Raw genomic sequence first — 27,973 nt, 5'->3', positions numbered from 1 at the left:
CACCATTGGAATTGGGTCTTACCCAGCCATGGTTCACATGATGCTCGTCTGACTGTCACAAGCGTCATGGCGCTACTTGTTCCTGTTATTTTTTAAATGTTTTCATTTACAACCAGTACATCTACATAAACGTTCAAATGTCAAATATAAAGTGCTTATCCCAAAGGCACGGATGTAAAAAGAGAAAGCGCCCGGGTCTAAGTACCCGTATCTTCTGTATTGTTCAATAAAAAGGATTTTAATCCGATCGGCGGCCATTTTCTATTTTTTAAATAATGTATCAGGGTACAATACAGCTCCCAACCGATAAGGGCGCGTAGTTGAAAGCATGTGGAAAAAAATCGAGGAAAATGGCCGGCGATCAGATTAAAAAGCTTTTCATTGAACAATACGGAAGATACGGGTACTTAGACCCAGGCGCTTTAACTTGTAACATCCGTGGCCGTGGGGTCAGCTCTTTATATTTGAAATCTGAACGTTTATGTAGATGTACTGGTTGTAAATGTAAACATTTAAAAAAACAGGAACAAGTAGCACCATGACTGTCATGGTATGACAGTGTTGACATGTTTCAGGGCTATCTGAGTTCATATTATGGAGTGTTACATAATATGCAAACAAATCTCCCTAACCGGTCTGAGTTCGTTTTGAGGGCTGAAATGGGACATAATTATGTGAAAGCACCCAAATATATTGTGTTGTTTAATGTATATTGTGAGAGAACGCCATAGGTGTGCTGCGTCTGTGAGTATGAGGCTGTGAGCTGTCACATTCTTACCCACGCATACACACTCGCCGTGATGGGGGCGGGGTCTTTCAGCCGATCCAATCACAACGCAACAGCCGCTGCTGTACTTGTAGCTCCGCCCCCCCGTCACATCATCAGCGGTATGGCGGAACACGTAGCAGGAATTCCGTGTATGTATTCCGGCTCAACTTAAAGGTGTGATGTGGTCCACGGAGGGGACGCACAGCTCTGTTGCCCAGCGACCAGGAGGAGATCTCTCGAGGCTTCATTAGCCAGCTGTTGACCATTTATCATTTGCTTAATTTCCGCCCCACAGCTGCTTCTAATAAGACACTGATACTCTAGAGTTGGATCGTAGCCTGTCGACAGCTCTCTGACAGCATCACAACAGTGGACACGGCTGACAGGCAGTCGGTTGCAGAATAGAATACGGACGATCACAACTATGGATCTGTTGGGGATGCTGAGCCTGGACGAGCTGTCCCATGGACTGGCCAGCCTGCCCATGTTCCCGTACTTTGACATGGCGCATTACATCGTGTCAGTCATGGCTCTACGCGAGCAGCCAGGTGAGCATTAAACACAGTGTATAGGCTTTCATAACAACAACGCTATATCATAGGCAGGAAACACTGGCTGATATCTATGTGTGGGGCCATGGAGGAGGAATGCTTTGAACACACTTTCACACTGCTGGAACAATTGCCAACTTCTCTCTCCTCTTCCTATTCGTCTGCAGTGGTGTAAAGCAACTAAGTACATGTACTCAAGTACTTTACTTAAGTAGCCTGCATTTTTTAGGCATTTTTATTTTACTGGAGTATTTCCAATTTTCTATACTTCTACTCCACTACTTCTCAGAGACAAATATTGTACTATAACTCTCAGAGACAAATATTGTACTATAACTTTAAGCTCATCTTCAAGGCAAGCTCTGCTACTTTCAATTTCTTTTTTTATACATTTGAAAACTTGTGAAATGGGACATTCTGCATAATGGGTACTTTCTACTTAAGTAAAAAATGTGAGTAGCCTACTTTTTCCACCACTGGTTGTCTGTACACTCTTTTGCTCTCTCTGTCTCCTCTTTCTGTCCCCACTTCCTCTCTCTCTCTCTCTCTCTCTCTCTCTCTCTCTCTCTCTCTCTCTCTCTCTCCCTACATAATATTTGAAGTGGTCAAGTGGATCATCACTTCAAGTTCAAAGTATTGAATACTAGCCTATATATCGTCTCTCTGCATTAAGTCTGTAACTTTTCCCTTCTGAATAAGGAATGCTGTTATTTTACTTATAACAATGAAGATAATTAGCACTAGTTTGTTTAATTTGAAGCCAAGCTGTTTATTGATAAAAGAATGTAAAACTAGTAGCCTCTGTGATAGCTTTTTGCAGTTTTCATTTAGATGGATTTGACACTAATTCACCATGGTGCACAGTTTGGTTTGGAGCTTGTACAAAATAATGACTTGCTATAAAATAGCACTAATGCACTGGTTCTCAACCTGTGGACTGAGGCCCATGGGGGTTTTGCAAGTGGGACCCAAATAATTGGCAAAACACTAAAACTTTAATAATGATAATATAACATAACATTCATATTACTGGTAATGCCAATAAAGAACTTAAAGCATTAGTTCCATTGATGTTGGTGGTGGGGCACAATCGATTATTGAGCATGTTCATTAAAATGAACATGCTCTGAAAATGCACTGCCCACCCATAAGTGGTCAGATGGGTGGGCAGCGAGCGCTTTTGAGACTTTCAGGTGGGCCCTGATCCAGAAAAGGTAATGCATAAATGAGCTGAAATATAGAGGGGCCACCCAGAAGTGTTAAAATGACTTGTCTGTGACAAATGAAAAGACAAAAAGTTTCACCTTGTTCACTCAGAGAGGATTCCCCCTATGTTCTTAAGACATCATGTGCATGTTTGCTTTGTTAGTTCCTGTCTGTGAAACAAACAGTGATCGATTAGATTAGATATGTTGAGTGAAGCTATGAAAATGTCTGCCCATCAATTATTAATCAGGTCTTGTGTTCAGTTTGTTTGAAGAATCAACAAAATACAAATCTCCACTTCAAATAGCATTACTCGCCTTTCAGGCCAAAGATAGGCAATGAGCCAAGTTTATTATGTCACTGAGATTGTAGCTGGAGGGACAGGTGGACTTTTTACTGCGAAGGCTGACCTTACACACACACACACACACACACACACACACATACTGGAACACATACACATTCACTCACTCATTACTCCATTGTAGTTCCAGCATTCTATTTTAGAACATGCTTTGGAAGGCATCTGAAACTCTGTGGCCTTTTAACCCTCTGTCCTTTGCTCCCATCCATCTATCTATCTACAGAGAGAGAGAGGGAGAGTATGGACACTAAAAATACTTTAGGTCAGTGACACAGTTCATAGCAGCCTCACATCACCTAAGTGTGTGTGTGTGTAATGGCAGATGACACTACAGGGCTTGTAGTTTTATGAATGCTAAGTGAGGTCTTTTGTCAAATGTTTGTAAAATGTAAAGAAACTAGAGGTGCGGGTCGCTGCGCGACCCTTCCGTCTAGCCGCTGGCACGGGGCTCTCGTCTAGTAGGCTGTAAAATGTAAAGAAATATGTTCAGTTATTATTAACCACTTGAACCCTAGCGTCACTTTTCAGGGGCGAACATTTGGCAAAAATTGCCGATCAGGGCTTGCAGATCCGCTATTTTCGTAGGTATTCCACTGCGCTTTGACCGCCTGGTATGTCACAGTTCTTCCCCAGAAAGGAAAGGAATGTCACAGACTCGCAGGCTGAAAGTATCCCTCTCGTATCCGGTATCTACATTTAGACATTGATAGAACATCTTGTCTGGACACAATGTAGCTAATCTTTGACTACATCTTTGATGAACATGACTCCCAATCCAGCCCAGCAGGGAGGCATTGGGTCCCATTTTCTTAGTCTTTGGTATGACCCGGCCGGGGATCGAACCCACCTCCCAGTCTCAAGGCGGACACTCTAACCACAAGGCCACTGAGTTGGTTGTGTTAGTAGAATAACTGTTGACAGAATAACTGGTGACAAATTGGTGACATGAGAAGTAAAATGGTAGTTATATTTCCATCAGTTAACCTCTCGTCGTCATGCCAGAAAGGAAAACAAGCAACTAGCATGTTACGGTTCCTTTAGCAACGTCCCCTGTGGACTAGAGACCATGTCCACAGATATTGGAGATATGTGTGAAGAGAACTTTGACATGTGAGGAGGTCAAAAGAGAGGCTTCAGACAGACTGTAAATTAAAGACATACAAAGAATATACACTTCAAGTGAAAGGGAGTTTTGTAGAAGAGAGTGAAAATGAAGTTGAACACTGAAGCCCTATTCGAAAATATGTGAAATGTGTAAACATTTCATTTCATTTTTTTTTTGTTGAAAAAGAGAAGAAATTGTGACCGAGACTTATTTAAATGTTTGATTGAGATTTGTTCTTGTTTTGATTGATACCAGGCCCCCCTGCTGTAGTACAGTACATACAGAAACAGTGCAGTGATCATCCTGTTGCTTTAGCAAACCTTTGAGAACAGGTTCTCAAAGGTTAAGCGACAAGTCATGTTTATTTTGCAAGTGCAATGAAATTTATGGTTGTCAATGTCATAAAAGAAAGCTTTTTGTGAAGTACTTTATGGCACTTATGTACTTCCTTTTGCCACGATGAGAAACATTGACAGTAGAAAGATCTAGGCTCATGGCTTCCCAATGGAAAAGGTACTGATGATGTATTGCTTATTTTTGGGGGCGGGGGTAGCTCCTCCTGGCAAGATACTAAACCCCTAATCACCACTGACTGAAGAGCAGGTTGGTGCCTTAAATGGTTTCCTCCTCCGTCACTGACCGTCAGTGTGTGAATGTGTGTGATTTTGTGAATGTAACGCACATTGTCAACCACTTTGGATAAAAGTGCTATAGAAATGCAGATTACAGCAAGCCCAGAAAAAAAGGCTCTGGATTCTTTTTTTCTTCTTTTTTAGATTGGAGTAAAGAAAAGGAATAAATTAACTTAAGAAACTGCTTTAGGCAATTGAGATGCAGCCTTGAGCATAAGGGCGGTACGACACTCACAGCCTCACTCTGTTCAGAGAGAGAGAATACTGGAGTCAGCAGCAAATTAATGGGCTGTGTTGGATCTGGTCTCTGTCACACTAGCATTTGAATTGTAAATGTTTCTTTTCCAAATGCAAACACTGGAGTCTCACCATCCTTTTAAGATCTTGATCTGCTGTTGCTGCATTTAGAGCCTGATAAGTACACCAGCACTAGTAGTGGTGTATGGATTTATTAAGAAAACAATATATAATTAAAAACAACACTTTAAAGCCCTCATCTCTGCACAGGGCATTCAGATATTGGGTATTATTCATACAGTAACACTTACTGTACCTGCAGGTTTGTTATGTGATAGAGGGCCCAAGCCTGTCACAACAGAGTGCTTTCTGTTTCTCAAACAATGAATTGGCACCCAAAGGTTTAACATCTCCATGGTTTCCAATGTGAGAAAAAAGAACTTCACCTAAGCATCTGGTGTATTTGTTTCAGAAATAATTGTTGCACGTGAAAGGATGTTTCCACATTATTCTGTTTTTCATCCGGGAAAATAAGTTACCGCATCTACAAGTTCAAGACCTGTTGAAAACCGGGTTAAATGTACAACACTCATCCTCATTGTTTCATGCTCAGAAAAGCCTAATGATAATATGATATGATACTGTCACAGAATTCTCCTCAATGGTCATTTTATAAATCTGTTATCACTTACGTGAGTTGGCAGTTACTGTATGTACTGTAAAGTGATGCTGTTCTATTGTTTATCAAGGCTAATACTAGTAGACCTAGTTATAATCGGGAATACTTACAGTATGTTTTCATTATATTATTTGGGTTGAAACATTATATAGACCTTATAAAGGGCATTTAAAAAAAAAAAGGGAAATCAAAGAGACAGTGTAGTGTGTGTATAGTATACAGTGTGTAATACTGTCCACTTTTAAACTGCAGTACCAATTTAGAGGCCTGCCAAGTGGCCTCTTTATGTAGAGCTTGTCGGTAAACAAAATTATGCTGACTAAAGGTGTTGACAGTGCAACTATCTGTTAAATATTTAGCCTAAGTAGTGACCTTGTGAACCACAGGCCAACAGCTGCTTTTAGACATAAATCTTAACCACATGAACCCTATACTTAGTTTAAGTGGTTAAGTGGGGACCGGAGTATCACAGGGCTCTACACTAGGCCCATCCTGTTTCACTCTATACCAAATATATTCACCAAAAACATCATATCTACAAGACAAGCTCACGTTGACGTGACATGTCGTGAGCTTGTAGATCTGCTGTTTTCGCCGAATGTGCGCCTCAGAATACAGACACGTTGCGGTTCAAGTGGTTAAAGCATCTTACTTCACAACTGCTTCTACACAGTTCTGGTGTAGACTGGAGACTGCAACGTTTTTCAGGCCTAGGACCCCTTAGCTGAGAGAGGGTTGCAGCAGGGACCCCCACTGCATATTGTATACAATTGTGTTGCAGTTTAAACTTTTTCATAGATTTCATAGATAGATAGACTTGTGTTGTGTAAATTCATATTTTTTGTTCATTTGTTTGCATATTATCTTTTCTATTAATATGTTGGATTAATGTTAATGTGTTTTTTCAGGCATTTAACCTCTTAAACCCTCAATGCAATGCACAGTAGATCTGCTCCCATTTTGCAAATGTTTGAAAGTTTTTCACCTATAATAACATGCTGACACATTAGGGACACCAAGTTGAAAGTGGTTAAGACTGTCTGTGGGTACATGGGTTTAATCTGCATTGAACAACGATGTGGTGTTTCTGGTTTAGTTACTAGCATGGTGTCTCCGGCTGTTACATGTACAAACTACAAACCACTCCCAGTCCCTCAGTGATAAAACAGGAAGTTTGAATATCATACTGTAAACAGACATATTTCTGGCAACGACTAAACATATGTGACCCAGCCCCAGCACTTTGATCCTCAAGTAGGCCCCGGCATTTTTTTTTACAGATTATGAAAGTAGTAGTACAGATTGTAAGCTTTCCAATGATGTCATACATTGATATCTGAAAATGTTTGAATATTCTTTATTCGGATCCCCATTAGCTTCCGCTGCTGCGGTCACTAGTCTTCCTGAGGGTCCACATAAAACATCACAACATAAAACATACAATATTCATACAAACAACAATTGACACTTTTCAGTCTAAATCTAAGTTACATTAAAATGCCAATGATAATTAGATAATACAGGAACATAGGTTAAACATAATGTACAAAAACATTTTGATCATTCCAATTGTGTGGTCTCTCATATTAATATTTGTTTAATAGATTTAAAAACTAAGTAATAAGTGTTTCTGACTTTAGTTTTGGAAGTTCCAAATACCCTGAGTGAGCTTCCCTGTCTGGTTTGATAACTATGTTTTAGACCTGCATTAAATAATTGATCTCTGAAGAAATCTGGCTTCCCCTCAATAATTGCATTTCTGGAAAATGTTATAGGACTAGATGTTAACTTAGCCTCAACAGTTAACCATGCCAAACTGTGGTGCATCCTTGCAACATTGGTTTTAAAAGAGCAATAAAGTGCTAATCTTGCAGCTCTCTTTTGTGCTAAATATCCATTTTAGCAGAGGACCACACAACCATACAGTACTCCAAATGTGAATGAACTAATGCCTGTGTTACCTCCTTTCTAATTAATGGTGTAATATAAGGAGAACATATGTGTGTAACCGCAATACCCTGCCCCATTTTTACAACAATAGTATCAACATGATCTGACCTTTTGAAAGATGATCTTCCAAACTCTACCCACTCAAGCATGAGAGGAATTGTCTTCAGGCTTTTTGAACTACTGGTATATTATTGGGAAGATGACCTCAGTCTAGACTCTAGAAAGTGTTTTCAAAGAGTCATTAACATTTAACATTAATGACCTTGCCATACTGCATTTCACTCCTTGTAAGTGGCAAATCAACTTTCTTGATTCTTCTTAACACTCTTCTTTTGCTGATGTTGCAGGTTTGTGTCTCTGTAGACAGGTAGGCTATGTTCTACTTCCAATCGCCTCCAGTCATTCCACTCATATGCACAGAAGTCATGTTATGACATAGACGATGCATTAGTTATGACCCAAACGCACAGTCTATGGGGGAGGTCATACAATGAGAGGTTTTTTTTTATTATTTTATAATGATTTATTTATTGACAATGTACAACGTACACATCATTATCACATTTCTTCTTCTTTTTTTTTTTTGTAAACAAGACATAATAAAAAATACAAAAAAGAAAGAAAAAGACACAATACACAAAAACAAAACAGAAATAAGACAAAAATACAAAAACAGTCCTCCCATGCCCTCCCCCCACCCCTTTCCCAGAATGGTACACTACTCAACACTCAACATTCTCTTATTTTCCTTTTTTTTTTTTTTTTTTCACAACACCTTTCAGACAGTATCAAATATCATAAAGCAAACAAAAAATAATAATAAAAACCAGAGGAGATAGAAAAATCAGCTGTTAGGAGATAGTGATGGAAGAACTTCAAAGAAATTACCCCAGATTTTCTGATATATTGCAGGTTTTCTTCTTACATTATACAATATCTTTTCTGGTGTGCAATAGGATGAGAGTTCATTTAACCAGTGTCTCTGTGAAGGTGAATTTTCGGATTTCCAATTCACTAGGATGACTTTCTTCGCGGCTGTACTGGCGAGCGACACGAAATATTTTTTATTAAAATTTATATTGAGCGGATTGACGTCCCCCAGTAACCATATTCTTGGGTCATGTGGAATGTCAGATTCCACGATCTCCGAGACACTGGACAAGATGAACTTCCAATAATCATCTAAGTGTGGGCAGCTCCACAACATATGAACCAAATTACCTTCTGATACTTTACATCTTTGGCACAGAGGGGAAATATTCCCATCCATCTTGTGCAATCTGAGTGGGGTAAAGTAAGTTCTATGAAAAATGTTAAATTGCATCTGTCTATGTTTTGTTGAAATCAACACTCTCTGGGACCTCTCTAAAATGTTTTGCCAATCCACATCATCATAAGTGCATCCCAAGTCTGTCTCCCATTTATGTTTAAAAGTCATTGCATTATAAATTGGCAGATTTTTGTTTATAATACTATAAATGGAGGATGTTAGACCTTTGGTGGAGGTAACAAGTGTACTAGCCATGTGATCCTCCAAAGGGGATTTATTAGGGATATTTGGAAAGTCTGTAGATTTTTCTCGAATCCAATGTCTAATTTGGAGATATTTAAATAAGTCATGTCTGGGCAGGTTAAATTTGGACGACAATTGTTGAAAGTTTGACAATATATCGTTTTTGTATAGATCCCCCACAGTTCTGATTCCATTATTGACCCATCTCTTCAATGTACCATCAGCTATGGGGTATGGAATATTAGGGTTTTCCCATAAAGGTGTCAATCTCATCAGAGATGTATCTTTACCTAATAATTTATGGGACTCCTGCCATGCTTCAAAAGCGCTCAATATTATAGGATTCTTTGTAATTTTGGAGAGGGTTTTCTTTGAGCCCAAAAAGGGAACGATCTTCAGAGGGGTTAGACCAAGCTCTACCTGTTCTATATGCAGCCACCTGACCTCACCAACCTCAGGGTGTAACCATGTCCATAAAGGGCGGAACTGCGAAGCCAAATAGTAATATCTAAAATTAGGGAGATTTAGGCCTCCCTTATTATAGGGGGCTTGGAGTGTGCTTAATTTGACACGTGGAGTTTTGTTCTGCCACAAAAAGGAGGAAATGGGTTTGTTGAGATCACTAAAAAATCCTTTGGAAACAGACAATGGGATGCACTGAAACAGATAGATAAATTTTGGCAACACATTCATCTTAATCGTATTCACTCGACCAATTAGGGACAAAGGCAAGTCAGTCCATCTTTGAACATCGATCTTAACTCTCTCCAATAGTCTTAAATAATTGTCTTTAAAAACCTTATCACGCTCTTTTCTAATATTTATACCCAGATACTTGAAACCACTAGGACACGTTTTAAGTGGATCAATAAGTTCTCTGACATTTGTATCCTGTGCATTTAAAGGAAGAACCTCACTCTTAGTTAGATTTATTTTATAACCCGAAGCTGCGCTATACTCCTGTAAACACTGGAACAGTGGAGGGACTGAATCGGCCAAATCAGTCAAGTAAATCAATACATCATCAGCATACATGGACAGTTTATGTTCAGTTGTACCAAATTTAACACCAGAAATAGCTTCATTAGCTCTAATTGCAAGGGCAAACGGTTCAATGGCGATCGTAAACAACATGGGAGAGACGCAGCAACCCTGTCTAACTCCTCTAGAGAGCAAGAAGGGGTCCGACAGATGCCCATTGGTAAGAATTTGAGCCCTTGGCGCATTGAAAAAGGTCTTAATATATTTTATCATTTTTTCTCCAAAGTTCATTCCCTCAAGAGTCTGAAACAGGAAGCTAGGTTCAATTCTATCAAAACATTTTTCCGCATCCATTGATATTATTAATGTGGGCTCCTTTGTCCTTTGAGCAGCATCTATTATATGGAACAAGCGGCGAACATTATCTGACCCTTGCCTCCCCTTGACAAATCCTGTTTGGTCAGGATGGATTATTTTTGGCAAGACCAGTTCCAATCTGGTTGCGACCATTTTAGAGATTATCTTGTAGTCTGCATTTAAAAGACTTAGGGGTCTGTAGGAGCCACATTTTTGTCTATCTTTGTCAGGTTTGGGTAATAATGTTATAGTTGCCAATTCCAGAGTTGGTGGGAGGGCTTGACTGTCCAGTGCTTCCTTAATCATATTTGTCAATGGGGGTAATAATTTATCTGAAAATGATTTAAAATATTCAATTGGAAAACCGTCTGGTCCAGGGGCTTTATTATTTTGCAGAGAGTTAATGGCCAGGAGAACCTCCTCCTCAGTTACATCAGCATCTAGCCATTCTTTATCCTCAGGATTGATCTGAGGAAGAGGTACGCCCTCCAGGAAACGCTCTGCAGCAGCATTAATGGTGCCATGATCAGATTTATATAATGTTTCGTAAAAGAGTTTAAATTCAGCATTAATCTCTGTTGAACCAGTCAGAACACTGCCCTCTTCGTTAACAATGGAGTGAATAATCCTGTCTGCATCCTCCTTTTTAATTTGCCATGCTAGAAGCTTACTTGTTTTATTTCCATATTCATAATAGTGATAGTTGGTCCTAGCCAAAGCAGCCTCCGCCTTATTAGTGCACAAATTATTGTATTGAATCCGTTTTGAGGTCAAAGTATTAAAAACGTCCACTCTATTAGTTTGAGAATGTTGCTGTTCCAGCATTTTAATTTCTACGTCCAATTTTAATAAGGCTTCTCTCTTTTCCCTTGATTTATGAGCACTGTAAGACAGAATACAACCCCTCATATAAGCCTTCAACGATTCCCATACATTGGCATGAGAAGCCGAGTTCAAATTAGCCTCAAGAAAGTGATCAATTTGAGTGTTCATAGAGGAGATAAAATCCGGATCTTTTAACATGAATGATTTAAATCTCCATCGAAACGAGGAGGGCCGTACAGACTCCATTTTCCAAATCAGCTTTACTGGGTTATGATCAGATAATGCAGCTGGTAAATAAGCACAGCTCGTTACCCTTGTAATTATATTTTGTGGAGCTAAAAACATGTCAATTCTGCTATAGGATTTATGTGTATTAGAATAAAAGCTGAAGTCCTTACCATTGGGGTTAAGTGTACGCCAAATGTCACACAGTCCTAAGTCCTTCATACCATGGTTCAACACTGAGGCTGCTCTGGATGGTGTGAGTGTCTTTGGTTGAGAACGGTCAGCTGTCGGGGATAAAACCAGGTTGAAGTCACCTCCGACAAGGCACTGGCCCTCGACTGCTGCTAGTTTCAAGAGAAGGTCACTAAAAAATGATGGATCATCATGATTGGGACCATATATGTTTACTAATGTTACCCTGTTTGAGTTCAAAACACAATCTAAGAGCAAGAATCTGCCATTCCTATCCTTTTTTACTGAGTTCAATTTGAACATTATGTTTTTGTTTACAAGTATGGCAACTCCACGTGCACTAGTAGTATAGGAGGAAAAAAAGACGTGGCCGATCCAGTCCCTTCTTAGCTTCATATGCTCCAGATCAGTAAGGTGAGTTTCCTGAATGAAGGCAACACCTGTGGATAATTTCTTTAAATAAGTAATTATTTTCTTCCTCTTGATTGGAGAGTTAATTCCCTTTACATTCCAGGAGACAAAATTTAGTTCACTAGTCATTTAAATTAGTATGGAGCATATTATGATAATAAATTCCCAGCCAGGAGCACAGCGCAACAGGATTCCAATACTGTAAAGTGAGCTATGAGTCAGGTATTGTGTCATGAATAAGGAGCTGTAGCTATTAAAATACAATAGAGAGCCCAAGTAGTGACCATTCAAATCCCCAGGAGCCCATGAAATATCCCCAAGAAAACAGAAAAACAGAAAAACAAACATTAGATGGGCTACTCTTACCTAGTGTAAGGTTGCCCTCACAGTTACTATTCATCTCTCTAAATACCAACCTCAATACAGAACAAAAATAAAAAGATTTGAAATAAAGTAGTGAAATAAAGTAGTGAATTGAAGCCTCCATCCTGCAGCTCTGAGAGAAGAAAAGAAATCCCATTATTTTGTTTTTTTTTGGAAAAAGTCATATCCACACCTCGCCTGACGATGGCGCCAATTAACCACAAAAAAAAACAGGTCAATTCTGACACTGCAGTCTAGCAACATCCCCGTGTAGCCTGTAGACATTCTTAGCATTCCAATCCCGCCCCCTCTCTCTGCTCCCTGCTAAATCTACACAAAGCACATCAGAAGTCAAAATAGTCCCCAAAATAATTTAACTTAGCAAAAATAAAAAATATGTAGAAGTATGCATATACTTTATAGCCTAACCGTTATGTGCAACAGCAAAATACAATTATATAAATTAAAGGAGTGAGGAGTATGGGCAAGATGGTAGGCCAAGCATATTTAAACAAAATAATAAGTCTAGACACCCCAGTTATTTTTTTAAAAACTTATCAATTCTAAAATCAAATATTATACTATAAGAAAAAGTAGTCCAAATGGGTTTCTACTATGTTAATTCAATAACTGGAGTGCCTATAAGGATGTCAGGTTTGATGTAGATGGAGGCATCATCACTAATAACGTCATTCGTAGTAAATCACAACATCGGTCAAAATTATTCCCCCCCTCCCCAACAAAACAAAAACTACAGATCAACATTTGAAGACATCTGATATTTGAAAAGTTAAATTCGAGCCAGAGTTCAATAAAAGAAACATCAAATTCACCATGTTAGGGAGCTTTTGTAACAGAAAAAAAAAGGCAAAACAAATAACCTAGCGGTGGAGCAATCTTGAACAGACCATCAACCTGCTAATATATATATATATATATATTCTAAAGTTATATAGTTCTGCAAGTTGTTAGATCAAAAAATAAAAATAAAAATAAGAGAGAGAATGCAGAAGTGGTGATCCGAAATATAAACAAAAAATAGTCCTTGTAAAATCCAATTGTAACAAGGGAGATCCCCCTCTACGTGTAATGTAAGTCAACTACAAAAAGTCAAACATATCTATATCAGGGAAAAGACATTGTAAAGGTAGTTATATGACTTACTCCCACTCCTTTTTCAGGAAGAATAGTTCCGTGGCTGTCCTGCCATAATGTCCGCTAGGTTTAACCTGTTGAAAAATGATCCTAATAAAAAAAGTTTTAATCCAAGGTCTTCAAGAAGTCCTCCACTTCTTCTGGTGTGTTGAACCATTTCACAGCTCCACCGTGGGCGACACGCAATTTTGCTGGATGATGTAGGCGATAGTCAGTGATGTTTTTATCCAACAGCAGCTGTTTTACCGCTTTGTAGGCATTCTTTTTGCGTCGCGTCTCGGCGCTGCAGTCAGGGTGGAGATATATTCTTCTTTTGTCGAGGAAGACTTCTTTCATCTCTCTGGATCGGTGGAGCATCTTTTCTCTGTGCTTGAAGTTGAGGATTCTTGCTATCAGTGGCCTGGTCTTGTTCTCAATGGGTTTACCGAGGCGATGGCAGCGTTCAACGATAAACGGGGTTTCAAAGACGATAGGGTTGAGGACCTGTGGTATAATGCGTTCTAGGAATGCAGTAGCATCCCGACCTTCAGCATTTTCTGGTATATTAAATAAAACCACGTTATTTCGTCTACTCCTGTCCTCATAATCATTCAATTTGCCTTCCGCGTCTCCCAACTGCTTCTCAGCCTTTTCGAGTCGGAGAAGAACGTCCGCCATGTTGTCTTCATTAGCAGACACGCGTACTTCCATTGCTCCAACTTGGTCTGATAAAGTTGATAGAGAGTTCTCAATCGCCTTGAGAGCCGATTGAATGTTGGATGTTTTGGCATCAATCTGTTTAGACAAATCATCTTTGCACTCACGTATCGCTTTCAACACCGTCTCTAACGTTAGGGGTCCACCTCCGACCGCCATTGTTTGGCACGATGTGGCGTCGTTAGAATCCTCCGACAAAGTAGCCTTTTTGCTTCTGAGGTTGTAAGTTTCCATGCACCGACCGACGAAATAATCCAGCTATTGTTCTGTTAGTTGAGGTTTTTTAAACAAATGATAACATTTTGAAGTAACTGTGAGGCAAACCGTCGGAGCTCACATGTGCATGACCGTTCTCGTCAACAGCCAAACCGGAACTCACAGTAGTTACAATGAGAGGTTTTTGCTCTAAATTGTAGACTGTCTGAACCCTCTGCATGCACACTCAAGCACTTTCAACCTGGACTCTCCTATTTTTGGACACGTCGTTAATATGGGGTGGGGGGAATAGCAGATCTACAAGCTCACATCGTGAGCTTGCTATTTTCGCTTTCCGTCGTACGACAAAGTATATAGGGCTTAACGGTGCTGGGCCAAAAATACTCATGTGGAAAGAAGGGAATGTCCACACACAATAGACTGCTCTCCCATATTTTATTTAGCCAACAAAAGCAACGTTTCGCCCACTTGCAAGCTGGCCATAGTGTATTTGCTTTAAGATGCATTGGTTTGGATAAGGGAGATAAAACATGCAGAGGAGGAGTTTGGGAGTCTCTTCTACTTATAAGGGAGACCTTTTGGATTTATGAAATTAAAACATTACATTTGACATTAGACCATTTCTTTAGTGTGTGTGTGTGTGTGAGTGAGTGCGCTATATTCTTTGCTTAGGAGTATGGCCCCTTAACGGATTATTTCTGTCCTTTTTATGAGAGGGTAACCGTGCTTCAGATAGCGACTACCTATTGGTTTATTAACTGATCGAATGACGACACCCACTGATGATTGACCTACTTTTCAGAACTATGCTTCTGTTGGTTAAATAAAATATGGGAGAGCAGTCGATCGTGTGCGTACATTCCCTCCTTTACACTATAAAGCCCCATCATGTAGAAGTATGTGAAAATACAACCTCACATTCAATTGGTGTTTTGCATGATACTAGTTGGCTGTATTATTTTTATTATTATTATTTTTGTGCACAACACCTCATTAAATCCTCTCTCTAGCTGACAAAAATAAATATAAGTAACATAGGACAGTGTGGTGTAGTTCAAACCACCCGGTAAGTGTGTATTGGCTGCTGTATTAAAGAAGATGATGTGCTTTTATTATGTTCAGTAACGGTTCAATATACCTGTCCTGAACCCACTCCTTGAAATCTGTGTGTTGCTCAATTAATCGATACGGCAATAATCGTATCGTATCGATACAGAGGCTACCATATCGATACGGCAGGGATTGCTGTGTGACGCGGCTTAAAAAAAACAAACATCAGCTATGGTGTGTTTGTGTGTCTGAGTTGGAGTAATTTTTTTTTAAAGACAATACTTTATTTGCATTTATTAACGATTAAATCTTTTGCATTTATCCATCAAAACATTATTTATTTGTATTTAGTACCTTGCTTGTTTTGACCAATATATTGGTCAAAACATCGACAATCGGAGGTCTAGGACTGCAAAAGTAAATTTTGTAGGACACGGTCATTATTCAAATTCAATGCATATTGCGATACATATCGCATTGTGGCCTCTGTATCGTGATACATATCTATCGTGTGTGTGTGTGTGTGTGTGTGTGTGTGTGTGTGTGTTCATACCATTTTATTCTCATATTGTAGCACTGATGATCATTTTCATGAGTGGTGAGTTTCTGCTACTGAATTGAGAACACAGATTGCTAAACGGATTAGCAGCAGTTCACAACGCATCGCAATGCGATCACCTATTTTTGGTAAGCGACTATGCCGTACATGGAAGTATAAAATAAATCATGCGTTACAGTTAGGAGAGGTTGATAGATGCCCTGGTCTGCCTGTCCCACTTCAGGAGCGTGTAATCTGGCTTAAATCCCATCAGATTAGCAGTCAGTGTGGCTCTGCATGGCCTTGGCCATGTATTTGAATAGCTGCTTGTGCAACACTTGAGGTTCGTACCTGGAGTTCAAGCCAAACATCTACACAGTACTGTTTACGTCAAGGGAGGAATCCCTCCTTGGTCAGGGGAGACATTAGGCTTTTGGGCTTCCGGTTGAGTTGCTTTGGCCAATGCTGAGCAAATGATTTACTAGTGTGCCTGATAGCATTTGTTGGGTTAGGATTGAAATGAAGATACGCATAACAGACTGGTATTTATCAAGTGTTAGATACAAAAAAAGATACCTTTTGCTTTCAGTCTGATCAATAAGCTACACTAAATAGAACTATGATGAGTGTTGACGCATTAAGTTTACTGTATTGTAGTGTGTTAAACTATTTATTCCATAATATAGATGTACAGCCATCGCAGCTGTAGTACTCTATATAAATTACATCACACATAGTCATAAACATAGTAAATTAAACATAGGTTATTATGTAATTTGTCACGGCATGTCTGCTGACTGAGAAGAACAGGCCATGCTAGTTATTGTCTCCGCCAGGCCGAAAGGCATGGCGAGAGAGTATGTTTTACCCCCTGTCCGTCCGTACGTCCGTCCGTGTGTCCGTCCGTGTGTCCGTCCTGTCCGTCCGTTAGCAGCTAATCTCTGGCACCGTTGGCCCGGCCGCTGCGAAACTGTGCACGCACACTCCCTGGATGCCAACTCAGAACCTCTGGCCCAAATTTTTCAGATTGGCCTGTTATAGCGCCACCAGGAGGCCGATATGTGCAAAACACATTTATTGATACTACTCCTACAGATTTTGTCCAAACATCACACAAATCGGTACACAGTATCTCTATAGTCATGTGATCAACACGGATTTATCCGATTTCCCATATTCCTTCCTGATTGCCTAAGATTGGCTTCCAAAGTTTGCAGGATTGTTCCGTTTTGAACAAAATGCCTCAAATCATGAACGCAGCTTGCGATTTCCGTGAAATTTCACACGCACATTTCTATTAGGCCGACGAAGAAATGCCACCCTTTTCACATTGGCCTGTTATAGCGCCACCAGTAGGTCTAATTTTGCAAACATATTTTTGGAACAAAATGCCTCAAATCATGAATGCAGTGTCCGATTGCAGTGAAAAGCCCTTGAACAAATGGCACCCTTTTCACATTGGCCTATTATAGCGCCACCAGGAGGCCACAATAACGTACCTGACCTGGCGGAGACCTGTGCTCCGAGGAGCACTTTTTCTAGTTTGTCTTGTGGCGTTCTATCCTTTGGCTGACCTTGTATACTTCTAAATATAACTTAAGCACTGTAGAATTTACACTAATGGTTCCTAATTCATCCTTGAGTAGTTGTGGGACACGCACTCATTATCCAGTCTTCCTGTAATAAGGGGCCAGGGGTACAGGCTAGACCTGTCACACAGTGTGTTGAGTTGAGTAACACGTTATCTTAACGGACATGACAGATGGCAGTTTAACTGAGCTGTGCACTTTGAACTGAATGTGGTCCATCCACAGTGCTTCTACTCTCCTTCTTCTCTCTTTGTCTACTCTAGTATGTTAAGCTTGTTAATGTTTATTGGACGCTAGTTTGTAATTATGATTTCATTTTGTTCTCACTTACTGTTTTTGTCTGTACTTATGCTAAGTATGACTGTTATGTCATGTTAAAGTTCAGCCTGAACAATAGCTTGACTTTGCAGCTGATCTCTTTATTTTATTTCAAAATAGATATTTACAAACTATATTTCACATTTATTAGTTATTGGTGTTAATTGCTATAACTTAACCACTTAAACCATGCATTGACCAGAGTCCCCCAGGGTTCTATACTAGGCCCCCTCATTTTTATTATTATCTACACCAAAACCTGTCACCGACTATAGCCAATGATGAATTGAATACACCGGACCACAATGGAAACAGGGCTTTTAGCATCATTGTATAAATGTACCTCTGTACTTTTTGCAAACATTTAACAAACTATTCAATCAATCCATGTACAATCTCACAACACGTTACGTTGTGACATGTTGTGTGCTTGTAGAGTTGCTATTTTCACCGATTGTTCGCCCCAGAATAGGGACGCTAGGGTTCATGTGGTTAATGCTAAAAAAAAGCCTACAGATAGTAGGCTATATGGTACACTTTTCAGCAATCATTAATCCACTGTTATCTTTACCATGATAGCACAGGATTCACAGTGTAAATGCTGTAAACTTGAGATAACATTCACTAAAATGTGGAATTTGTACAACAGATTTCAGGGTGGGGCATGCATTCCCTATTTTCGTTGTTCCAAACTTGCATCGTTCCCAAGTAGGCCGGTGCCCAGACGGGCACAGGTCTAGTTTCATAAAGCCTGGGCTTGTATTTAAATGGGAGGTGTGTTTTGAGAACTTTAACCACTTGAACCCTATAGTTAGCTGACCGGAGTACTCCAGGGCTCTGTACTAGGACCGCTCCTGTTTTTGGTCTATGCTAAATATATATTCGCCAATGTTTCCCTCAAATAGGGATGCTAGGGTGCATTCCTGAAAGCCCCCATAATCATTATTTTTGTGGGCTGGTTAGAATAATAAGTGTTATGGGTGATTCTGGAGTGACTCAGGTACAGTAGTATCGTCATGACTGTGATGGGCTTTGTGCAAAACATACATTACAATTCATCTCCAAGACACACATTACATGCACACATTCCCATAACGTTGTCTAATGTGAAATATATGTAAGTAGCCTTGGGAACTAACGGTTCCCGAGCCATGTGGCCCATACCTATCTCCTGTTTGTGTAGCGTGAGGTGGCTTTATGTACGCCCCCAGGCATGTACAAGTACAGTACACCCCCTGGGTTTCAAAAATCTTAGGTCTGCTACTTTTGTGCGACACTGCAGAATGGTGGACATGCACAGTCAAGACATTCACCTGCCTTACTTGTAATGTGATGTGACATTAAAGATGTACAAAATAGAGTTTAAGACTTTAACCCATTAAGACCTGAAGCCGATTCTGCAAATGTCTTCTAAATCCCAACAGTATTCTGAAAAAAACGTATGCTTCTATATCAGTGGTGTTCAAACTTTTTCATGTCAAGGACCCCCAAAATGATGTGTATTTGGCCGCCGACCCCTATCTCAAAATATGTTGTTCCAGGGACCCCCAGAAGCAAAGATTTGAGTTAAAAATGTTCCCTTTAAAACAATGTACATTCCAAGATTTGCACACATTTTCACGATTTCTCAAAAATAGCAGATCTACAAGCTCATAGCGCGGCACTCTATGAGCTTGTATATCTGCTATTTTTGAATAGCCAAAGTGTAAAATAATGCTTTTTATCTCAAATCAAATAAAATATGAATACATAATAACAAGTAGTCTAAAATGAACACATGATCATTCTGATAAGCATGCCTTTGCTGTCATGTTCTTGCAGGAGCTCTGGAGCTGTCACGGAGGAGCCCGTTTGCGTGCTGGTTCAGTTGCATGCTGTTCTGCTTCGGAGGTGCTGTGTGCTCTAGCCTCATGCTGGCTGAGCCCCCCGTAGCCCCCCTGTCCAACGGCACCAGTGTTCTGCTGGCTTCAATCTTCTGGTGAGACCTGGAGAACGCGACCCTAACCCTGTCCATTATGTGTCCAATGTTCTGCAACCTAGTGTTTCAGTTCCAGTTTTGTCTGCTCTTTCTTTAGTTCAGTGGTTTTCCACCTGTGGTCGAGGCCCAGTAGTGGGCCGTGAGGGTATTGCAAGTGGGTCCCCAAACAATTGGCAAAACATTCCGATTTTAATGATAATATAAAGTTGGCATTAAAAAATTATCATTGGTGTGGACTGGGCTTTACATAAGTCAAAATCTGAGTACTTCTTCCACATCTCCTTTTAGTATATAGTTGACATTTTATGACCAATTTAGGAGCAGTATGCACTGCAGTAGGCACTGCTTTTACTCTGTTTAATGTGATGCCATTATTCTTTTGCCAGTAGGTAGAGAGAAGTTCAATGACATTCACAACCAAATATATGAGGCTTTAGCTCCCTCTACTGGTGACAATGGGTACACACTTCTCAGTAAAACACACAAGGCTCTATGAAGGTGGTGTGTACCATGTACTGTCAACTGTAACATAGGTGCTGAAATGAGGTGCTCTGTACACACATGGGTGGATGAATGAGCAGTGGTGGAAAGTAACTAAGTACCTTTACTCAAATACTGTATTTACTATAGTAGAATTTTGAAGTACTTTTACTTTACTTGAGTGTATTTTATACTTAACATTTCTACCTCACTACATGGGGCAATATTGTACTTTTTACTCCACTACAATTAATTGGCCAGATTTTTATTATTAATGCAATACATATATTAAAGGAGAATTCCGGACATTTTAAGTGTTATCTTTGATGTGTCGTTACTCACCTACCGACGTAAACAGTGGCATTGTTTATTTCCAGATATTCCCCTGTCGTCATATTTTCAACCTCCTCCGTTGTCATAATGGGAGCGCGTGTCATAGGGAAATTCGTCTATTATAACCGATGCAAAGTTATTTTTTTCTCTACTACTACTCATTGTGGAGTCTGATGATAGTCAAACATGCAGTGAAAGTTCCTGAGAGGCTACCGCTAATGACGAACGAGCTAACGCTAGTTGCTTGTTTCTCAACATGGCAACACCAAGTTGCCAGGTTCTGGGAGAGAAACAAGCAACTAGCGTTAGCTCGTTCGTCATTAGCGGTAGCCTATATAATAGACGAATTTCCCTATGACACGCGCTCCCATTATGACAACGGAGGAGGTTGAAAATATGACGACAGGGGAATATCTGGAAATAAACAATGCCACTGTTTACGTCGGTAGGTGAGTAACGACACATCAAAGATAACACTTAAAATGTCCGGAATTCTCCTTTAACTGACAAATGATGATGTATAAATATAGGTTATTACACTGCTTGGTTGAATGTTTGATTCTGATTGGTCAATCACTGAATTCAGCTGTGTTATTTCTGGACAATGACAGATGAGCTCAATAACGGACCTGTCTAATCAAAGGCTCAGAACACCTGCTGAGCTGCTTGATTTTGTGCCGTATCCAACATAGCAGCCATGTAAACAAACAAACACAATGACATTTACAGCTAAATGTTGTTCTCAAGAAAGTTTTTGAAAACATTTGAAGTGAGAAATAGAAGCGAGAAATAGACAATGCAGTAACCGAAAATGTATTCTAAAACAAAAGAAAAGGAAGCGCTGCCTGGGTTCAATCAGTGGTTCAAAACAGGTGCTCTTCAGTGGAACAGGTATACGAATAGAAGCAAAGAAAACCAAAGCTCTGCTTGTGTTGAGGCAGACTATAGGGGAAAAATACTGAGGCACTCACTCCGTCTTCAGGTGAAAAAATCATTTATTTAGCAGATGAGCAAGGCAACAGCTGACCGACACGTTTCGACACTTAGGTCTTCAACAGGGTCTTAACAGTCAGGGTGATTAGTCACTCTTTAAGTACAGTTTGTGGGTGGCAATCAAGTGATTCTGACCAATGAAAGCATTACACATTAGAGGATGCCTTAGCATCCGCAACTGTCATCATATGCAAAATAAACAAAAAAAGAATACTTCATTTTGTTCTTACTTTTGGGTCAATTTATTAATGTATTTATTAATTAGCCATCTAATAAGCGGGATAAGTAAAAACCTCCGCTTCACGTCGGGATTTAATCACCCTGTTGGGGTTTATTTCTCAAGAATGACCCAATTATCCCTTGCTTAAGCTACACAACAGCACATAAAGCAATTCAAATCAGCCCCACCTTTACCATCTGCAACATTACATTGAGGAACACATTAATGCATTTTTAATTCGCAATCCAATAATATGGTTGTGAAATGGACTATTCTGCGTAATAATGAGCGCTTATTTGATACTTTAAGTATACATTCATGTCAAGACCTTTGCACTTTTACTCAAGTAAAAGTTGAAATAAAGGTATTTTACTGAGTATTGTACCTACCTCTCCCACCACTCATTGACTGAGACAATCCTTGCATTTGTGTGTCTTGTCAGGTATCTGGTGTTCTACTGCCCCCTGGACCTGGTTTACTGCATTGCAGCGGTGTTTCCTCTCAGGCTGGTGCTGACGGGCATGAAGGAAGTGACGCGCACGTGGAAGGTCCTCGGAGGCGTCCTCCAGGCTCATGGCAAATACAAGGACAGCCTGCTCGTCATGATCACCATCGGATGGGCCAAAGGTGTGTGTGCGTGTGTGTGTTTACCTTGAAGCAACGTCAGTTACTTATGACATGATGTTACTCAGCTGGATCACTGGTAACGGAGCTCAGATGTCATATAGTTAGGAATTGATTGTTTGACATAAATTCTCCACACCCATGCACAACAAACCTCAAGGATTGAGTAAATAAAGATCAATCAAACCATTATTGAATATGTTAGTGTATATCACATGCTCAATTCTTTATAATGAGGATGCAGTTTGGGAAAAAGAACAGAGTTATACAGTAGGAGGAGGCAACGTTTTATTCATAAAAGAAAAGATGCCACTGGCCTAGCGGTTAAGGCACATACTGCGACTGTGCAGGGTGGCTAATGCCAACCTGCGACAGCGAGTCGCAGGTTCAATTCCCGAGCCCGACGACCTTTGCTGGGTGTCACTCCCTGTCTCTCTCTACTGTTTACTATTAATAAAGGCAGAAAAGACCCCCCCACAAAAAAATATATATGAAATGAACTGCTTAGATCACTGTTTTTAAGAAACAAGAGGTGGCCGGCCGCCAGCCGGCCAATTTTAATAGGATGCATAGCTCGCATCTCTTCCAGTTCAATCAAGAGGGACAGTTTGACTCTCAGACCGCTGACACGCGTGTTTACATTATTGGAATCAAAAAGATAGAAAAGATCAAAGTTTTTTTTGCTCTCCATCATCACTTTGAAGTCTGGCATCCCATAGCCCGTGGAGACTGTCTGCTGCAGTATCCGATAACAAACCAGATAGTCACTACTTCTGTCAAAAAACGTGTGCAAAGGATACACTTGATGTCTCCTCGCTCTCGGCTCCTTCAAAAGCAAATTTAAGGTTTGGGACGGGAACGATTTCCGGGTCACACTGGAGGAAGGAGGAGTCGAGGAGGCAGAAATTGGAGTATTAGCATTTAGCTAATGTGTTTCTGTCTCTCCCTTCACAAGGTGCTGGCGGCGGGTTGATAAGTAACTTTGAGCAGCTGGTTCGAGGAGTCTGGAAGCCAGAGACCAATGAACTCCTCAAAATGTCCTAGTAAGTTTTTCAGCATCACAGACAGGAGTGAGATTGGCCCGTATGAAAAGTTCTGTGTGGAACTATTACGAAGAAATTACATGACAAGGTCAAATGCAAGTGTGACGCCAAGTTGTCCTACCACACAACTATGCACACACTTTTGAAGACAAAGCATTCAGTCACGATGCCTAAAGTGACTTCAACAACAGCTGTCCATTACTAACGTCACTGTGAGGTCACATCGCTGTGATAACAAGCGTGCAGGTGAAAAACCACGTCGCTAATCACAAAGATGGTAGTGAACAGTGGTGTGTTCTAGGTTTTTTCGGAGGGTATACGATAATTATTCCCTGCACGACATGCGCGATACGCTGTCGCGTTTTCAATGGATGAAATGCTTATTAGACTGTATACGCTTTTTTCCCCAAAAAATCGGCACTGTATATGGCGTATACACCACTGGTAGTGAAGGACATGCTGTGAAGGAAATTCACCTGGACAGTCGAATTTTCAATTGATTCGATTTTTAGTCGGTCATGCATGATGCAAGAAATCCGTTTTTTTCTCGGCAGTCTTATTGTATTGACTTTCTTTTATCTGTGTAGTAGTCCAGTTTCACACGAGTAAGACTTTCTTGACACCTATAATGTTACTCCAGATAACACTAACTTTATTTACAGTAAGTTACTTTGCCACATTTTCCACTGATGGTTTAACATGGTTGTTGTTGTTTTTTCAGCCCCACCAAGATCACGCTGATAGGGGCAGTGTTGTTTGCCCTGCAGCACGCCGACTACCTGCCCATCCAGAAACACCATCTGATGTTGATCTACACCGTCTTCACTGTGGTCAACAAGGTACGTCTACAAATGCACGCTGTTGCATACAGTATACCATGGGTCTATCTGTTACAGAAGGTCCTAAGAGTTACTACAGGGCCACCAAATCTTTGTGATGTGATCTTTTTTTTTTTTACATTTTTACATTTACATTAACCACTTGAACCAGACCAAGTACAGAGTGTCTGAAAATACACAATCACATTAACATGAACATATTCATATAAAAGATAATGTGTAACTAAATAAACAAAAGACATGAATTTACACAACACTGATGATAGTGCTGTCAAATAAGTCTATGAAGCTATCTATGAAAAAGTTTTACTTTGACACAATTGTATACAATATGTAATGGGGGGGGGTCTCTGTTTCATCTCTCTCTCAGCTAAGGGGTCCTTGCCCTGAAAAGTGTAGCGTTAGCTGGTAGAGCACAATCCTGTTAACAGGTGTGTAATCTGTAAAGCCCAGTCCAGACCAAAGATTTGCAACGCAATGACTTGCAACTTGTAAACCACTTGCAACAGAGTCCTGAAACTGTGCTTTGCAACTGCACAGTCCACTCCCAGGCCCCGAGCCGCGACCCATTTCCGTTTCCACAGAAATATGTGATAAACAACAGACGGGGGCGTCCCTAAACTGGACAGTGACAGCAGACATAATCTAGGCAAGGAGCAGAGATCATTTACCGTTTCCATATTAGCCATAGCACGTCAACCTATTATATTATAATATTGTATGCCTAGTCTTATATAAAATATAAAATAGCTATAAAATAGCACTCTCATTTCCTATCTCCCATTCACTGCTCGCTCTATTTTTCTCTCTCCCGTGTCGGCAGGTGCATACGGTAAATGTATATGAATAAATAAGGGTCCCAGCAATGCGACGTGTTGTGAGCTTGTAGATCAGCAGTTTTTGAACAAAAAAAAAAAAAATCAGGCATCGGTCAGGCTCTAATTAACAGTATGTCATTCATTAGCACTGCAGTGGTGACAGGAAGTATTTCAGAGCACATTTCTCATAACTTCAGTCTAACAAATGTTTTGGTCCTGAACTCACTCTAACCCAATCAGACCTGAGGACCTGATTGTCTTCTAAATCCTAACAGTTTTGTGAATAATGTATGTTGCTTCATCAGTGGTTCTCAAACTTTATTATGTCATGGACCTCCAAAATTATGTATGTATTTGGCCGCGAACCCCCATCTCAAAACAGTTCCAGGGACCCCCAGAAGCAAAGATTTGAGTTAAAAATGTTCACTTTAAAAAAAATATTTATATATATACAAAGATTTGTCACAAATGTTCAAGATTTTTAAAAAATAGCAGATTTACAAGCTCATAGCGAAGTGACGCGCTATGAGCTTGTATATCTGCTATTTTTGAATAGCCAAAGTTTTAAATAATAGCCTACAGTTGAAGTGGTTAAAATGTAAAATGACATACAGATCCTTTCCCGGTTTTAATGGGCTAATCATGTGGTATTGCCCCAAAGTCTTATCTTCTAAATGACCTTCCTCCCTGCGTGTGTTTTTTTTTGGTAGATGTATCTACGGTGACTCACATTAGCTTGGTATTACCCATAGGGCCGGGGCTTTTGCATCATTTTCATCAGCTTGCATCATTCCCTCTCCTCTCTTCTCTGGGAGACTTGTGCTCTTGACTGAAACACTGATAAATCTACCATGTCTTCTGTTAGCCGCCCCCCCTCCAACTCTGATCTGTCAAATTAATGAACAGACATTTCATCACATCCAACACTTGTGTCTCCCCTCCTATTTTGTTGTTGTTGTTTTGTGTAACGTGCCGCAACCATCAACAATCATGACGTGTGTGTGTGTGTGTGTGTGTGTGTGTGTGTGTGTGTGTGTGTGTGTGTGTGTGTGTGTGTGTGTGTGTGTGTGTGTGTGTGTGTGTGTGTGTGTGTGTGTGTGTGTGTGTGTGTGTGTGTGTGTGTGTGTGTGTGTGTGTGTGTGTGTGTGTGTGTGTGTGTGTGTGTGTGTGTGTGTAAATACTGAATGAACACGTGGAATGTGAAACTGTCCTTATCGTCTCCAGTGGGAGGAATGCTCCTCAAAGTCCTGTGAGGTGGACACTCCTGTCTGTGCATTGTTCTCACGTTCCTTGTTTTGGGAGGTCAGACTGTCGTTACATGGAGTGTGATAGTTCATCCAGGACAGGGAATGCATATGATAGTCTCTGATAAACTCTGATATTATGATTTATTAACCAGCTCAGCGGCCTTGTGGTTAGAGTGTCCGCCCCGAGACTGGGAGGTCGGGGTTCAATCCCCGGCTGAGTCATACCAAAGACTATAAAAATGGAACGCGATGCCTCCCTGCTTGGCACTCAGCATCAAGGGTTGGATTGGGGGTAAGGGCCTGCGACATACTGTACTAGCGTCATGTCCAGGGTGTGTACTTGTACATCAAGCTGCGTCACACTACAGAAACAGGATATATGCTCCTGAGCCACATGGCTCTACTTAATTACTTAAACTCATCAGACTGTCATCCCATACACAGTAGCACATATAGTAAATATGCAACCTTGGCATGGCAAGAACAGAATTACAATGACTACTGAAACGCTCTCTTGCTAACACACACACGGCAGAGGTTAGCCGTAGAGGAGTGGGTAGCGAGGCTGTCTGTGAATCGGAAGGTTGCAGTTCGACCCCTGGCACGCCCAGTCTGTGTCGAAGTGTCCCTGAGCAAGACACACACGCACGCACACACACACGTTGTATGTTTTTTTTGTATTACTATACTTCTGAGAACATTTCAAGACGGTATCAATAATAGCTGAAAAGCTGCCGAAAAATATGCCCATGTAACCCTCTACCTCGTTGTCACCTTCCAGGCCAGGATGATGCTGACTGGCTCTTCGGCGTCACCCTTCGCTGCCATCGAGTCGGTGGTCCACAAGACCCTGTTCGCCGGCGGGTCCTCCCCGTACGCCGCTCTGCCCTCTGACACCGTGAGCAACGCTTCAACCAACGGAGCAGCAGGTCAGCACAGTCCAGCGACGGCCAACGGAGAGGAGAAAGGCTCCCCCAAGGCCAAGGAACAGGGGGGAGGAAAGAAAGGGTCCCCGAAGGCCAAGGGACAGGGGAAAGGAGAGAAAGGGTCCCCCAAGGCCAAGGGACCGGTGGACAAGAAGACCGACTAAATGGCTTCTTCTCAGCTCTAATCAGGGTTAGAGACGTCATGTATGACGTTTTCTTTTCTTTGGTTTCTTCAAAATGATACATATACAGTATAAGCACTGATTCTCAACCTTTTCTATCTCACGGACGCCCAGTTTGATGCATTAGTCTCAGGACCCCCATTTTATACAATTATTTATCTCTGGGAACAGTGAGGGTCCATTTGGCTCCATTTGTACACTCACGTTGACAGTTACAGACCCTTTTTACCACCCAAAACAATGGGGTCTACACTTGCAAAAAGTTTGTAAATGTGTAAATTGAATGAGAAATACCTCAACATCTTAACAAACCTTATTTGTTAATGATTACGAATTTTATTTATGTGGTAACCACCCCACTCATCCTT

The 27,973-nt window shown here is 40.6% G+C and overlaps 1 protein-coding gene across 1 annotated transcript; it reads left to right on the top strand.

The window, feature by feature from the left end:
• Positions 1 to 898: 898 nt before the first annotated feature.
• Positions 899 to 27,973, top strand: tmem38b (transmembrane protein 38B). The gene is made up of 6 exons (XM_080418895.1): positions 899 to 1,317; positions 19,744 to 19,900; positions 22,369 to 22,553; positions 23,506 to 23,593; positions 24,315 to 24,432; positions 27,279 to 27,973. Exons 1-6 carry the CDS (start codon positions 1,194 to 1,196, stop codon positions 27,585 to 27,587), a joined length of 981 nt encoding a protein of 326 aa, XP_080275021.1. The 5' UTR covers positions 899 to 1,193; the 3' UTR covers positions 27,588 to 27,973.

Source organism: Gymnoscopelus braueri (assembly GCF_963280865.1).
Source record: "Gymnoscopelus braueri genome assembly, chromosome: 22".
NCBI lineage: Eukaryota > Metazoa > Chordata > Actinopteri > Myctophiformes > Myctophidae > Gymnoscopelus > Gymnoscopelus braueri.
The sequence above is the reverse complement of the archived record's forward strand: the minus strand, read 5'-3'. Positions and strand labels throughout refer to the sequence as shown.

Coding starts and splice junctions, on each gene's coding strand:
- tmem38b (XM_080418895.1), top strand. CDS start 1,194: ATGGATCTGTTGGGGATGCTGAGCCTGGACGAGCTGTCCCATGGACTG. Junction 1,318..19,743: donor GGCTCTACGCGAGCAGCCAG/GTGAGCATTAAA, acceptor ATGTTCTTGCAG/GAGCTCTGGAGCTGTCACGG. Junction 22,554..23,505: donor CACCATCGGATGGGCCAAAG/GTGTGTGTGCGT, acceptor TCCCTTCACAAG/GTGCTGGCGGCGGGTTGATA.